Source organism: Macrotis lagotis, chromosome X, assembly GCF_037893015.1.
Source record: "Macrotis lagotis isolate mMagLag1 chromosome X, bilby.v1.9.chrom.fasta, whole genome shotgun sequence".
Taxonomy (NCBI): Eukaryota; Metazoa; Chordata; class Mammalia; order Peramelemorphia; family Peramelidae; genus Macrotis; species Macrotis lagotis.
The window spans coordinates 616,338,167-616,353,683 of record NC_133666.1 but is presented as its reverse complement, the minus strand read 5'-3'; the positions used below and the strand labels follow the sequence as shown (position 1 = coordinate 616,353,683).

The 15,517-nt window shown below is 40.5% G+C and overlaps 1 protein-coding gene across 4 annotated transcripts in view; it reads right to left on the bottom strand.

The window, feature by feature from the left end:
• The window catches only part of ADGRB1 (adhesion G protein-coupled receptor B1), a 268,497-nt gene that overhangs the window by 70,130 nt on the left and 182,850 nt on the right, over window positions 1–15,517 (bottom strand). For all 4 annotated transcript variants that reach the window (XM_074202856.1, XM_074202857.1, XM_074202858.1 and 1 more), the window contains exons 19-21: window positions 8,706–8,809; window positions 3,401–3,503; window positions 715–865 (exon numbers count right to left, since the gene is read on the bottom strand). In XM_074202856.1, coding sequence (XP_074058957.1) covers window positions 715–865; window positions 3,401–3,503; window positions 8,706–8,809 — 358 coding nt within the window. The remainder of the gene's footprint in view (window positions 1–714; window positions 866–3,400; window positions 3,504–8,705; window positions 8,810–15,517) is intronic.

Below are 15,517 nucleotides of genomic sequence, written 5' to 3'. Positions count from 1 at the left end.
ATCTTCTGGAAGCACTTCAGCTTGTCAGTGTCTGACCTAGACAGACTTCACCCATAATTGAATACAGTGCCCAAGATGAGGCACTAGACATTGGAACTGCCACCTTCCTCAGTATCTTAGTGAAGCTTGGAACAGCATAAAGTTTTTTGAGGTCATGTCACACTATTAGCTTATATTATTATTAATCATCAGTAATTATCATCAGTAACAATAATGATAAAAATAATAGCTACCATTTATAGAGGGCTTTAAGGTTTACAAAGTACTTTACAAATATGATCTAATTTGATCCTTACAACAACAAATTATCGTAATAATAAGAGCCAACATTTACATATTGTTTAATGACAAATGCTAAATGTTTTCAATTTTAATCTCATTTCAGTCTCAAAATGGGAGGTAGATGCTATTTTAGATGAAGAAACTGAGGCAAACACAGTCTAATTATAAAACCCATAACTTTTCCAATATTGGGCAAGGAAATTGGATAAATCCAGCTTTTTGGAAAACCAAAAAACAGAGTAGAAGAGATACAAAGTCCAGGATACTGAGACAGTAGGAATTGTAGAGATCATAGAGGTCCAAATGCTTCATTTTAGGACAAAGCCTGGAGGATGTAACCCAGGTAACCCTCCTCCCACACCAGGGCACTGTCGTCTTGTCTCACCCACCCATTTTCCTGGCGCAAGGGATGGGGTCTCTGGTTCCACTCACCCCAGCCGAGGCACAGGAAGCGCTTGCGGATGATGCGGTTGCGAAGCCTCCCGGTGACAGCCATGTAGGATTGCCAGGCCTCAGTGAGTACCCAACAGAAGGAGGACAGGAAGAAGAAGTGTAGGAAGGCAGCCACTAGTGTGCAGATCACCTGGGCAGGGAATGCAGGGGCCAGCCAAGCAGAGGAAGTTGGAGGAGGACAGGGACAGGAGGTATCCACCAGCCAGACCCCTCTCAACAGTACTCTGTGGTCCTGCCTCTTTTCCCTGACTTTCTGGTAGCCTTGAAACTGCTTCTCCTACAGCAGGAAGCCCCTGTACCAAACCAACCATGAATCCCGAACCCTCGTAGCCCAGAGCATATGTGAGATAACAGGTAGACCAGGGTTATCTTTTGCCAGGGTCACGGACTCAGACTGTGACCTAAGTCAGTTACACTCAGTATATAAAGCAAGGTAAATATTTAATGGCTAGACTGGATCAGAACGCAGGCTATGATAACAGGGTTAGAGCTCACTTATGGCCAGAGCTGGACTCAGTCTGGACGCGGGTTTAGGCCTCAATCTAAGGTTAGCTTTAAAATTTAGCAAACTGGATTATGGCAAATTCTATAATTAGGATTAGTGCTGAGTCTGGGACATTATGCTGTGAGCTCATTCTAGTCCTGCCCAAGGCTAGGACTCAGCCCGGGACTGAGTCCAGGATTCTCTCACTCAATCCCCAAAATTGGATCCAGTCTGTGACTGGGCAAAGGTCTAATAAACTGGGAATAGGAAGCCCTTAATGCCTCCCCAGGATATTTCCTACCAGGAAAATGAAGTAATAGATATAATGTTATGAGATTAAGGAATTACTATGAAGTTATTATAGTAAAGAAGATCAGAGATGAAAGCAAACTTAGTCCAACCCTCTTATTTTGCATAGAAGGAAACTGAGACACATGGCAGGGGAAATGACTTGGCCAAGGTCATATAGTAAATTAAGTGGTAAAGATTAGAAGGTAATCTTGAGTTTGCATTATCCACTTTAGTGTTTTTCTCACTACGACATGTATCTGAGATGATACGGTATTTCTTTATATTCCTTCCAGTTTTAGTTAGGGTTATTTCCTTTTGTTTAATCCTCAAAGGATTAAAATAGTTGAAAACAACTATTATGCTCCCTCCTCCCAAAAACTCTTCACACATATAAAAAAGTAAAACTAATGTAGCATGAAATAAGAATCAAAAATATATACTGTGATCTTAGAATGAGTGAATAAAGGCACAGTAAGGTCTGGATCAAGGGAGAGGTTGGTCCCCATGGCCTCCACTTTAGTCAAACCTCCCCTTACGTTCTGTTGTTCATTTCAGGTAGATTTATTTGCATAGTATCTCCCCCCATTGGACCATGAGCTTCTCTGGGGCAGGCATCATATTTTTTTCTTTCTTTCTTTGTAGTCCTAAAGCTTAGTACATTGCCTGAGATATGGTAAGCATTTAACTATGCTTGTTGATGGACTAAGTTCTGGGTCCAACAATTTAGAAATGACAAAATCTAGCTGGAATATGTCCATGAAAGGATATACTCAGATTGTGATAGGTTTAAAATACCATACTACAGGAGGGTCAGTTGAAGGAACTGGGGATTTTTAGTCCACAGAAAAGAATACTTAGGACGAATATGAGAAAGGTCTTTAAATATTTGAAGAACTCTGATTGGAAGAAGAGTTTTACTTATTCTGCTTGACCTTAGTGGGCAGAACTAGGAACAATGGATAGACATTATAGAGAGGGCTATATTTGTTACCACAAAGCAGAACTTTCTAACAATTTGAACTGACCCAGAATAAAAGGGACTCTTGGGAAAGGAGAAGATGGATGACTCAAAGAGAGGTGATAAGGGGCCCTTATATGAAGATGGAACAAATAGAAGAAGAAGCACTTGATCTGGAATCTGAAGACCACTGTTCAAAAGCCAACTCCATTATTTACCTCCTAGACATCTTGGGAAATTTACTTTCCTCTTTAGGTCTCAGTTTCTATAAATTGAGAAGGGTGGATTATATTAGAAGTCTTTAATCTTATTTGTGCATCAAAGACCCCTTGCAAAAGTTGATTAAGTTCATGGAGATCTCAGAATGTTTTGATGTCTATCTTCATCATTGTCCTCATCAATAGCATTCATATAGTGCTTTAATGTTGGCAAAATATTTTACAGATTTTAACCCATTTTATCTTCACAACAACTCTGGGAGGCATGTGCTATTATGAATACTCATTTTACAAGTGAGGAAACTGAGGTAGGCAAGAGTTAAATGACTTGCCCAGGGTCACACAACTAGGAAATGTTTGAGGCAGAATTTGAACACAGCCTCACTTTCTGACTCCACGTGTAGCTGCTTCTAGTTGGAAGAAATGTTTGGTTTTTAGTTAGAGGATCCTGAAAACAAAGATGCAATTTTTTTCTGATCCAAGTTTATCCTCCCTCACCTCCCCCCTCCAAGTTAAGGATCCTTTGGTTTATGGGTTTCTAGATCTATCATATAACTTGCAAGAAAAGAACAATATTTCAGCGACAAAGCTACATCACTTTGATGGATTTTGGTTATTGATTATGTTAGGAGCTACTTGTGCTAGGGCTGAACTGAGAATTTGCTATTTTTAATGATTTGTAATAGTAAGATGGGATCTGGGGAGCATTCTTACCTTATTTCGAGTCTGGGTCTGCCCGATGAGGATGAGGGCGTTGGAAGAGATGATAGAGAGGCAAAAGTTGATTAAAATAACAGACCTTTCAGAACGGATGTACCTGGAGAAGAGAAGAAACAGAAGGGCACTGGACCAGTTCTATTTTTTTGAACATATCTTCAATGGATTCTGATGTTTTATTCAGGGATACTAAACTGGACAAGTGGTTCATTCATTTAGAATCATCATCTGCAAGATGATTGCCCTCACTACCTTCATCTTAGTCAGTGACATAATCACATCATCATTAGAGAGACAATTGAAATAGGTAGACGGTTGGCCTTAAAGTCAGAATAATCTGGGTTCAAGCCTTGCCATGTACATATACTGATCGTGACTCCCTGGTCAAGTAATTTAATGCTGAAGGCCAGTGGTATCAAACTCAAATGGAAATGGAGAGCTATTAAACCACACATAAGCATCATTGACTTAGCAAACAACACATTATCTATATTCTATCGTATTCTAATTTATTTTGCCAAAGATTCTTAATTAAATTTTAATCTGCTTCAGGCTAACTGGCTGTGTTTGACACCTCTTATCTAGATAATTCTCTTAAAATGGCACAGAATATGCTGGTATATCTTGGCAGAGGAAGTTTCATTCACCAGGTTTACTTCCCATCTTGTCCCTTCCATTTACATAATTGTGATCATCATTTACATGTCGTTTTCCATTTGCTTTTGCAGAGGATCAGTGATGTAATTGATCTATGTCTTGACTTATGGATGAATTGGGTTTAAGTGAGAAAGAGTTGCACAAAGCATCAGTCTCACTCTCAAAGTCCAGTGGCAGAAAAAAGTTCAACATGACTGGTTAGGACCAGGATTCAGTGGGTGACCTAGGCATCTTTGATATCTGACCAAGCTGTAAGTACTTCACTGCTTGCTTTAGCCACCTTTATGACAGTTACAAAAAATTATTCTCCTCCACCCATTCCACCAGGGTAGGTCTTCACAAGCCTTCACAAGACATCCCCAACTCACCAATGGATGCAGTTCATTGGTACTCTCAGCCTGGTTTAACCTATCTGTCAAGATGATTTTACTGGAGTACAGCCTCTACCCCTGCTACAGCTTCCTGGAGTCATAGGTGAGAGTTAAATGCCAGTGACATCAAAGGTGGATGAGCAGCCCTGAAAATGGCTCAACAAGTCTTCATACCAGAAATGCTATAGCTCCTTGAATAGCCATATACTCCATATCTATAGATAATCAACCTCATCACCACAATTGCTTCAATCCTTGTGATCACCATCACCCTCTTCAACATCACCACAATAAGCACAATATATCACTATCCATGTAACTGACTTTAGTATCACCATAACCACAAATACCAGTTCTACCATCACCAACATTATCACCATCACCACATTTATCTTCATAAGCATCACTACATGGAATTACTATCAGTACTGTATTACTTTATACAAAATTAATATCACCATCAGATGATGTCAGGTAAAAACATAATCACAATCATCCCCATATATAATAACCATTATGACTATAATTACTTTTTCTCCGTCTCTCTTTATCTGTGTCTCTTTCTCTCTTTTTATCTATCTGGATACCTAGATAACCATCTTTAAAAATCAACATTACCATAATCACAATCACCATCATTTCCATCTCCATAATTGCTATCAGATGATGGCATGTGAAAACATAATCATGATCATCCTCTTCCATATAATAACCATCATCACTAGCATTATTCTTTCACTGTCTCTCTGTTTCTGCCCTCTGTCTGTGCCTCTGTGTCTCTCTATCTCTTTTTCCAGCTAGCTAAACAGCTAGGTAACCATCTTATAAAATTATAATTACCATTATCACAATCACCATCATCTCTATCTCCATAATTGCCATCTGATGATGGCACATGAAAACATAATCACAATCATTCTCATCCATATTATATCACAACTACCCCATCTCTCTCTGTATCTCTCTCTCTCTCTCTCTCTCTCTCTCTCTCTCTCTCTCTCTCCATCTAGCTGGCTAATCATACTATAAAATCACCATTACCATTACCACAAATCATCATCATCTCCATAACACCACCATTATCACAATTCATAAAATCACGGTGACCACAATCACTGTTATCGTTCAACACCTGAGCCATCATCATCATACTCCCTGGTCCAAAGAATTTATCAGGCCCTTGGAAAGAGTATCAACCAGTAAAAGTAATGCTGAATTTGGAATCAAAGGATTAGGTTCAAATTCTCTCTTTATCTTATGACCTATATGACCTTGAATAATTCATTTAACCACTCTAGTCCTCAGTTTCATTCCCTATGAAATGAAGGCATTGAATTTTAGCACTTCTAAAAATCTATGATTGACACAATTCTGTGTTTTCTCATGCCCTATGTATGAAACATGAGAGCCAACAATAATGATCACAACCCATTCCCATGATGACATAATAGAAGTCACATTCTTATCAGACTTCTATTAGACTGAAAAAATATCTGTCAAAAAAATTAAACAAAAACCAAAAAATAACCCTTGACTTTCTCTGGAGAACTAGAGGGTTCACTCACATGGAGCTCCTCCTTGGGGGACAAACAACCTAACCTGGACCAATATTAAGTCAAAGGAGGGACTAATAAATTTGGAGTTGTGAGACCTGGGTTCAAATTCCTACCTCTTAGGTCCTCTCTTTCTTCACTTATAAAATACAGGGATTGAGTCTGAACTTTGAACTCTGTATCTGTTGTCCTATGAATACGTTCTTACTTTTCAACCATCTGCATGTGACTAATCCTCCTGATCAGTATTTGTATATCCAATATGCGCCCTCTCCACAGATCTTGTACGAGGATGTCGGTGAGAGTGTGTGTATCTGAACAAGAGTCAGTGGCGAGTGCATATAAACTTGCGAACCTGCCTGTGCAAGCATGTTTGAGTGTACAAACGGTTATGTCTAACTCACAGAGAGTGTATGTGTAAGGATATACATCTGAATGTGCATAGAAAGAACTTCGGTGCAGTCAACACCCATAAGGCACAAAAACAATTGATTGCTTTAGTCTATCCAATTCTCCAAATCTGTGAGATCAATGAAAATCTCAGTCTTGACCAACAAGCAAAAACCAGTCAAATTGGGTCCTTTGGGGTCCAGAAAAAGCATTCAGCATTAGAGATAGGAGAGACCTTCTTACATAGAGCATTTAAACTACAAAACAGAAAGCTAGAGCTAGAAGGGACTTTGAAGGAAGAAACATTACCCAAATAATGCTTGAGAAAATAGAATATTAGTACTGGAAAGTTGTCCTATCATTTCAATCCTATCTGTCTCATCTGAGGTTTTCTTGGCAAAGAAAATGGAATAGTTTGTCATTTTTTTCCTCGATTCAATTCATTTTTAAGTTGAGGAAACTGAGACAAACAGGGTTAAGTGTCTTGCCCAGGATCACACAACTAATAAGAGTTGTGTGAGACCAGATTTGAACACAGGATGAATCTTCCTGACTCCAGGCCCAGCACTCTATCTACTGTACCATTTAGTTGCTTATTAGAGCTCAAAGGAAATTTAGAACAGAGAACATTACAACATCAAATGATCTTGGAGAGCATGTTATCCTATGCAGTCATTGCACAGGAAACCTCAGGACTAGGCAGTGACTAGTCCAAGGTCACAACCAACATAGAGCTCCAAGTACCTGCTCAGAGCTCTTTCCAAGGATACACCCAGTTGCTTCTAGAGTTGGCTCAATGAGGTCATTTGCAAGGACAATGTCAGTGATAATTGAACCTGACAGTTCCTGACACAATCCCGGGTTGGGCAGCCTTGGAGGCAGAATAGGTCGATGTGACCCAGAGTAGGGAACTGACTCCACTTTCCTTTTCAACCGGCATTCAGGATAATTGGCAATTGAGTGTAAGGGAGGGGTGGAGGTGGGAGTGATGAGAGATCAGATCATGGTGGCTGATGCCTCTGGGAAAATAACCAGTAGCTAGTACCCAGGACTCTAGGAATCAATTTCCCCACCTATAAAAATAATTTATCAAAATATTTCATCATGGTCACTGATTGACTGGGTGACACTAGCTAAGTCACTTTCCCTCTCTGGCCTTCAATTTTACTATCAGTCAAATGTGAAGGTTGTATTAGTAAAGCCCCTGTAAGGCCCTCTGAATTTAAATTCTGTTCTATGTTCTAAGGTCATCCTAGCTCCAATGTACTCTATTCTAAATTTGAACAGGGCATTAACTTTTTAATGCATGGTTACAGTTATAATTGTATTATATCTTCACAAAACCCTATGGGAGGTAATCAGGTCAGGGAAACTGAGCTACAAGAAGTTATTTTTTCCCCTGCTTCACACAGGCCACCACAGGGATAGATCTCTTGACTCCCAGGTGAGGTGTCTTTACAATACTGTCTGTCACTTGTGAGCATTATGAAAAATCTTCTAAACTAAGCATCAGGGTGGATGGTACATATCCCACAGGCATGGACTGATTTAAGATCATTGATTTAGAGCTAGAAGAAACTTCAGAAGATAAAAAGAGGAGCAGCTAGGTGGCGTAGTGGATAAAGCACAGGCCTTGGAGTCAGGAGGACCTGGGTTCAAATCTGGTCTCAGACACTTAATAATTACCTAGCTGTGTGGCCTTGGGAAAGCCACTTAACCCCATTTGCCTTGCAAAAACCTAAAGAAAACAAAGAAGATAATAGAGTCCAAATTTCTTCATTTTATAGCTAAGGAAAACTGAGACACAGAAAGATAAAGACTTATTCAAGGGAGAGCATCAAATGAACCCAGGTTTGCTGACACCAAGTCAAGAAGCCTATGTACTACTCCACACTGACTCAAAGCCTCACTTGTCAAAGCCCCAGGTCACATAGCCTTCACAACATTGATGGAAGGAAGAAGGAAAGGAATTGGTATGAAATGAGGAGAGGGAGAAAGACAGGGAAGGAAGGAAAGGGGGAAACAAAGAAAGAATGAAAGGAGGAAGGAAGAGAAGGGAAGGGAAATGAGTTTGTTTTCCCCATTTTACAGATACAGCAACAGAAATCCAGGTTCAAACATTTAACAGACTCAGAAATAAAATTCAGACTTGCCCCATCCAAAGAACACTGAAAGGCCTGATGAGACAAAGGGGTGAGGACTGTGACGGGTGCCACATCAGGTCTGGGGGAATCTCTGACAGCCAGCACCACCATCTGCCTCCCCAGTCCCAAACAGGCCTCCTCCCATGTCCCAAGGGACATTCTGAGAACCCTTCAGTCACCTGCCTACCTCCACACAGAAACGTAGATGATGATGAGAAGTAGCAGGGTCAGGGAGGACACGCCGCAGCCCACGATGAGTGTGACTGAGGGGACAATCGGCTTTTCCATGTTCTGCAAGAGGGAGAGAGAGACACACACACATACACACACACCCAATGGGAAGGTAACATGTCAGTATTAGCCCCTGGCATAGGAAGGAATGAGAAAATAGAATAGAATCAAATAGTATGGACTCAAATGGAATGTGAAGGGATCTATTAGACTGCAATCCTAGTCCCAATTCTGAAGCTCACTTACCAAATTGGGAAGCCCCTTTTCCTCTCTGGGTCTAGGTTCCCTCATTTATAATTAAAGAGGCTGCAATACAATGGAAGCCATGGAAGCCTAAGGCACCTTCTAGTTTTTCCATGCCACAAGACTATAAATGAAAGGAGACAGAGGGTTGGGGTTCCAAGTCCATAGCAGAGTCAGGAGAAGAAGCCCTATTTACTGACTCCCATCCTAAGGCTCTGTCCTTAGAAAGTATTGCTTTCCTATCCATTTTTCAAAGAAAGAGTTAGATCTTACCTTCTCCTGGCTCCCTGCCTTCTCTCCCTGACCTTGCCTAGTAGGTACTGACCTTTCTCTCCTAGCATACTCACTAACTAGATCCCATAGCTAAGCACTTGACATTAGTCTCTGTCTCTCTGTCTCTCTTTCCCTCTTTTTCTCTCTCCCTTTCTTTCTCTCTCCCTCTCTCTGTCTCTGTCTGTCTGTCTCTCTCTCTCAATAGAGAAGGCATATCTTTCCCTAGTTCTCTGTTTCTCTCCTACTCCCAAGCAGAATACAAACCAAGGCTGGTCATTCAATGAAGGTTTCATTCATTGCAAGGATGAGAAAAAGCATAAAGGTCATCTAGCAGAAATAACTCCCTAATAATTGCAGTTGTCCCATAATGGAATTTGCCTCCTTGGAAGAAAGTGAGCTCCCTGTAATTAGAAGAATTCAAGCCAAGGCAGGCAAAAAGCTTGCATCTCTGTAATATTGAAGGCTTATTAAGACTCTTTTATTAGGTTCTCCAGTGCCTACTCTAGGGTCTTGCTTTCCTGACATGGAGCATTCTCTAATGGCAGCCCAGACATCTCCCTGCCATGTCAGCCCCTGCTCTAAATAAATGAAATCACAAGTCTGGATCAAAAATAAATTTTAAATGATATACAAAGAAATGTAGGCTATAGAGGAAGGTAGGAATTAACCGCTCCGGACCTCTGCTTTCCTGCCTGTAAAACAAGAGATTCTAGAGATATAACTGACAATTTTCCATACAGGATCAGAAGTCTGACCACCTGGTTCTGAAAAGGATTCAAAGTACAACCACGGGCAGGTTCCTTTCCCTCTCTGGGCTCACTTCCCTAACTTGTCAAATGGAGGTCGGGGGAAGGGAAAAGATTTGGAGCAGTGGCCTCTACGGTACCTCCAGTGTCTCTGCTCTCTGCTCTGTGTTCTAAGGTGACTTCTAGTTCTCACATTCGAGGATTCTTTCCCTCTCTGTCTGTTCATCCTAGCAATTAATCCCTACTCACACTCACAGGGCTTTGAGCTAAGATCCCCACCTGCTGTTCTCAACTATATCTCAGGCCATTTGAATAGCGAAGGGGTGGGAAGCAATTTGGCAGTTTAGAGGGAGAACTGACAATTATTTAAGGGGCTCACAGTATCCACAGAAGGAACTATATTGACAATTCCACCTTCCTGTTTCTCCTTTCTTCCTCCCTCTCTCCCCCTTCTTTCTTGTTCTTCCTTCCCTATCTCTATTACTTTCTCATTCTCTGACTAAAGGAAAATCTCTCTCTCTCTCTCCCACCCATTTCTGTCTCTTTGTCTTTTGCTTTCTGTCTTTTATTTCCTCTTGATCCTTTTTCTCCCTCTCTCCTTCCTTCCATCTGTATTACTCTATCTATAGCTCTCTATCTATAGCTCTCTCTCTCTCTCTCTCTCTCTCTCTCTCTCTCTCCCTCTCCCTATTTCTATGTCTTTGTCTGTTTTTCTCTTCTCTCTGTCTCTTATTTCTGTCTTTTTTCTCCCTCTCTCTTGCTATCACTTTCTTTGTCATTCCTTCTGTCTCTATTCTCTGTATCTTTTTCTCTGCCACTTCCTCTATCTCTCTGGATATCTGCCTCTGTCTCCTTCTATCGCCTTTCCTTCCCTTCCCTTCAGTCTGGGGTTGCATCTGTCTCCAATGTTATGCTGGCTTCCAGCTACTCTAACCTACTTTAACAGCTGACACAAAGAAGAAAACCATCCAGAAACACTAAAGCACATAGCACATCCTTTCTTTACCTCACCTCAACCCTATCCCACTCCCACCTCTAGGACACTGAGGTCCACTCTCAGGATCTCTCTCTCTCTCTCTCTCTCTCTCTCTCTCTCTCTCTCTCTCTCTAAATCCTAAAGCCATCCTTGAAGAGAGATCTCAGTCATGAAGCTAAGGGGACAGAGCTTCTCACATCCCGCAGAACTCATGCCCACTCAAAAAGTTAAGTGCTTCAAAAGACCAAATACAAGCACTTCTGCTTGATGTTCAAAGCCTTAAAAAATCTAATCCAATCTGGAACCTTAATACTTGCTCTCAATCTGTTCCAGTCAACTCATCTCATCGTCCCTTTCCTAAACCAGGATTATTCCTACTTTCTTGTTTCTCTACTTATTTCCCCATCATATCATCCAATTTCCTTATCCTTCATGGTCCATCTCATGTTCCATCTTCTTTAGGAAGCCATCCATTCCTGAAATGCCTAGCCTTTTCTGGCTTCTCCCTCCTAGCAATTCCTGTAAATCTATCTATATCATTTAATTCATTACTTGTTCACATCAGTTCTAATTATCTTGATTATCAAACATTGGTATACCTTTTTATGTACTATTGTTATTTCCTTCCAGTAAGGTAAAATGGAAAGAACATAGGTTCAGGAGGAGAGGACCTGGGTTCAAATCCCTCTTTTCATACTTAGTTTCTCTATGACCTTGGCCAAGTCATTTGAATGTCTCTGACTTTAGTTTCCTCACCTGGAAGACTGGACTTGATGGATCTGAGATCCCTTAGAGCACTAAAACCAGGATCCTATAATTCCTTGGTTGGGAGTCAGGAGACTTTGGAAGCAATATGGTGAAAGACCAATGGTTCTGTGTTCAAATGTTGCCTATCTATCTCTAATGCTGCCTATCTGTGTGATCTTGGATAAGTCACTTAAAATCTTTAGCCATCATATTTCTCATCTGTAAAGTAAGGGAGATGGACTGGATATATCCTAAGGTCCTTTTAGTTCTATGTCTATGATCCTTTGAACTTTCTAAGTGAGACTTTGGGCAGCTCACTCTCCTTCTTTGTGCCTTACTTTCCTCATCTGTTAATTGAGCATATTAATTCCTACACTACTGCCCTAATCCTTAAAAGGATATTGTGAGGGTCAGTTCAGGATATCTGGGTTCTAGTTTCATATTTGGCACTGATTTGCCAAGTGTCTTTCCTTCTGGGCCTCAGTTTCCTCCTTTTTATGTCACATGAAAACTTTGGATTAGATTTTTCTAATGTCTCTCCAACTCTGATATTATGTGATTATTCTGGATGAGAATGGGGGGGTAGTTTTGTGATTAAAGAATTATAAAGTTGGATAGAGGTATTTACTTAATAGAGAAACTGAAGTATAACATAGGGAATAACTGGCCCTAAGTCACACAATGAGTCATTTCAGTTCTTGGAACTGAGATTTTCCTCTTCTGAAAAACGTAAATTAAAAAAAAAAAAACTTAATCATATCTACTTTTCTAGACTACTGTGACTTATCAACTTAAAATTCTAATTTTATTATTTTATTATTTATTGCTTATTATTAATTACTTGTTGAAGTCTAAATATTAATTCTTACAGTGGAGGAAAAAGCACTGGACTTTAAATCTGAAAATAATATATTCCCAAATCTTGTCTCCAAGAACTATTAGCTAGGGGATTGTGGAAAAAATCTGCCTCAGTTTCCTCATTTATAAAATAGAGATAATGCTAGCACTTACCTCATAAAATTGTTGCTAAGATAAAATGGCATAATGTGAATTAAATGCTTTGAAAACTTTAAAACTCTATGAATAGCACCAGTTTTTAGTTCAATAGCAATGACAAACATTTTGGGGGAAGGTGGATCAGTTATGTGACCTATCAATGCAAATTAATGCCTCCTCTGAATGTTATCTTAAAGAACTATGTTGGATGCTGAATGGTTAAGTGATTCACCTAGGATCATAGCTTGACCTCTGCACTTGGTCATAGACTGAACCCTGACTCAGGATACCAGACTATTTGTCTAAAACATATGCGTGGGTCACCAGGAGATCTGACTGAAGGTGAGAAGACGAAATCAGAGTGGCCCCTCTCCCTTCAGGAGAAACAATACAGAGCCCCCTACTCCTAATGGGGTTTCCCCCCCTTATCAGAAAGATGATATAAAGGAGACTCTCAGGATGTCAGAACCAGAAAGGACTTTAGGAGTCAATCTCTAACAACTTTTAGTTTTACAGAAGAAAACAACCAAGGTCCACAGTGGGAAAGGAAGATGTCCAAAGCTACTGTAGATATTATAAAAGTGCAAACTATCCTCCAAGGGAGAAGGAATTACAGGTCAGTGGAGGAAATGACCAAGAGGATGACCCCTGAAGAGGCAATGCATTCTCTTGGCTAGATAGCTCCTTCATCAATGTTGGTTGGCTGGCCAGAGACTCCAGGGCCTGGCCTGTTGTCCTGTCACCTGCAAATGGACATGCACTACTTGACGGAGGGCTCATTCTCTATGCCCCTCTAGCCTGCTTCTCCCCTCCCTTCCCAACCCCGATCTGCTGTGGCCATCTGCCTCTTCCTGCCCTCATTAGGACAGGGCAGCTGGCCTCCCTTGCCCCCATCTCCTCCTTAGTCCTGCTTGGATCCTTCCCAATGTTTCCCCACATTCCTTTTGAGTCTTATCTTACAAATGTTTACTTCTTGCGTATTCCATCATATACATTCCCCTAAATGGGGAAGGAAATGAGCCTCGAACATCAGAGCTGGAAGGGGCTTTAGAAGGGCTGACTCGTCCAGTCCCTTCTGTGATTATTCTTCAGTTCAGTCCAATAAGCATTAATTATAAAGAAAAAAAAAATAAAGGCCCAGTACTTGCCCTCAAGGATCTTACAATTGACTCAGTGGAAGACATGAATACTCAAAAGAAAGCATAAAGTGAATAGAAAGTAATTTCAAGTGGTGGAGTCCATTAATTCCTGAGGGGATCAGAGGAAGCCAAATGGAAAAAGTACTCAAATTGTGCTTTGAAGAAAGCTAAGAATTCTACGAGTTGGAAGTGAGGATGGAGTGCCACTCCAAACATAGGGGACAACCTATGTCAAGACACAGGCATGGAACATCATATATGAAGCATAGCTGGTATTTCATGATCTTGATATAACAATAGCTCTCTCACTTTTTTAAAGTAACTAACTAGTCTAAAAACCATGAAATTTGACTTCTATTCCAGGCTCAACTTCTGTCTGTATGATAGTGACCATGCCTCTTTATCTCAGCCTCAGTTTCCTTACCTGTCTAATGAAGATAATAACCCCCACTTTCACCACTGGGATGCTTTGAGAATCAAATAAGGCAATGAGTATGAAGGTGTTTTCTTTGGATAGCATAAAGCTTGCTGCAAAGTACAAGCAATCCCATGGACTACAGATCCTCTGCTCACATTCTGTAATTCAGACCCTCCTCAGTGGACAATTCAACATGGAGATGATAAATCTATTCACAAAGAATTTTCTTCATGACCAGTTCATTGAAAGAAGAGGACCCAGTTATCAGGAGAGAGTAAATAATTCAGCCTAAATAATCCCGGCCAAGAGGAGGAGAAAAGGGAGTGAGACTAAGGAGGATGCTTCTCAGTGGAAAGGTGGTGCAGGATTGGGTCAGAAGGCATGTACTGTAAGACATCATTGAATCATTTTGCTTAAATAGGTACTGCTTTGTTCTAAGGGAGGTTTCTCTAGGAATGAGGTGGGGACTCTGGTAAGTGAGAACAATCTTTTAAAAAGGAGTATCAACAAAATATTTAAAAGACTGATTTTTTTTTCAAAAAAGGTCAGTAATTTTGTCAGTATAGGGAACTACCTCTGGCAACACAGACCAGTCTATCTGCTCTGATTTAGGAGATAATATTAGAGAGTTACTTGAGACACATGGAGGTCAAATAACTAATAAATATCAGGAGCAGTTTTTGAACTCAGATCTCCTTGACTGGAAGTCCAGTACTCTATTGACTATAATAGGAAGCATCAGGGTCAGGGAATGAGAGCCAGGAGAAACTATTAAGACCCATATCTAAAATATTTCAGGTCCTCCACCCAACTATTTTCCCAAAGAAGCTAAATGACAATAAAGAATTCTTTATAACAAGGATGTTCTCTGGGAGGAGGGAGCAGAAAGTAGACAGAGAGAAATCTAGGCATTGCAAAAACAAAAGATATAAATAAAAATAATAAATGAAGGTCACAGGCAGCAAAGAAGCAAAATTAAGATTAGAACTCAGGTTAGTAGACTCCCAGTCCACAGGTCATTCCAATCAACCATTTTGATCCCTTCAAGGAGTTCTTATTCCCTTTTGTTCAGTTGAGGAAACTGAGGCTCAGAAACTGAGCGGTTCTGACCTCCAGCCAGTCAATGTAAAGGCCAGGATGGCACAGCCAGCACTCTTTGCGCTGGACCATGCTATCACAAAGAGAGGCCACTTCAAGTAGGCTTTCACTTGATCTGGGCTCCCCTCCTTC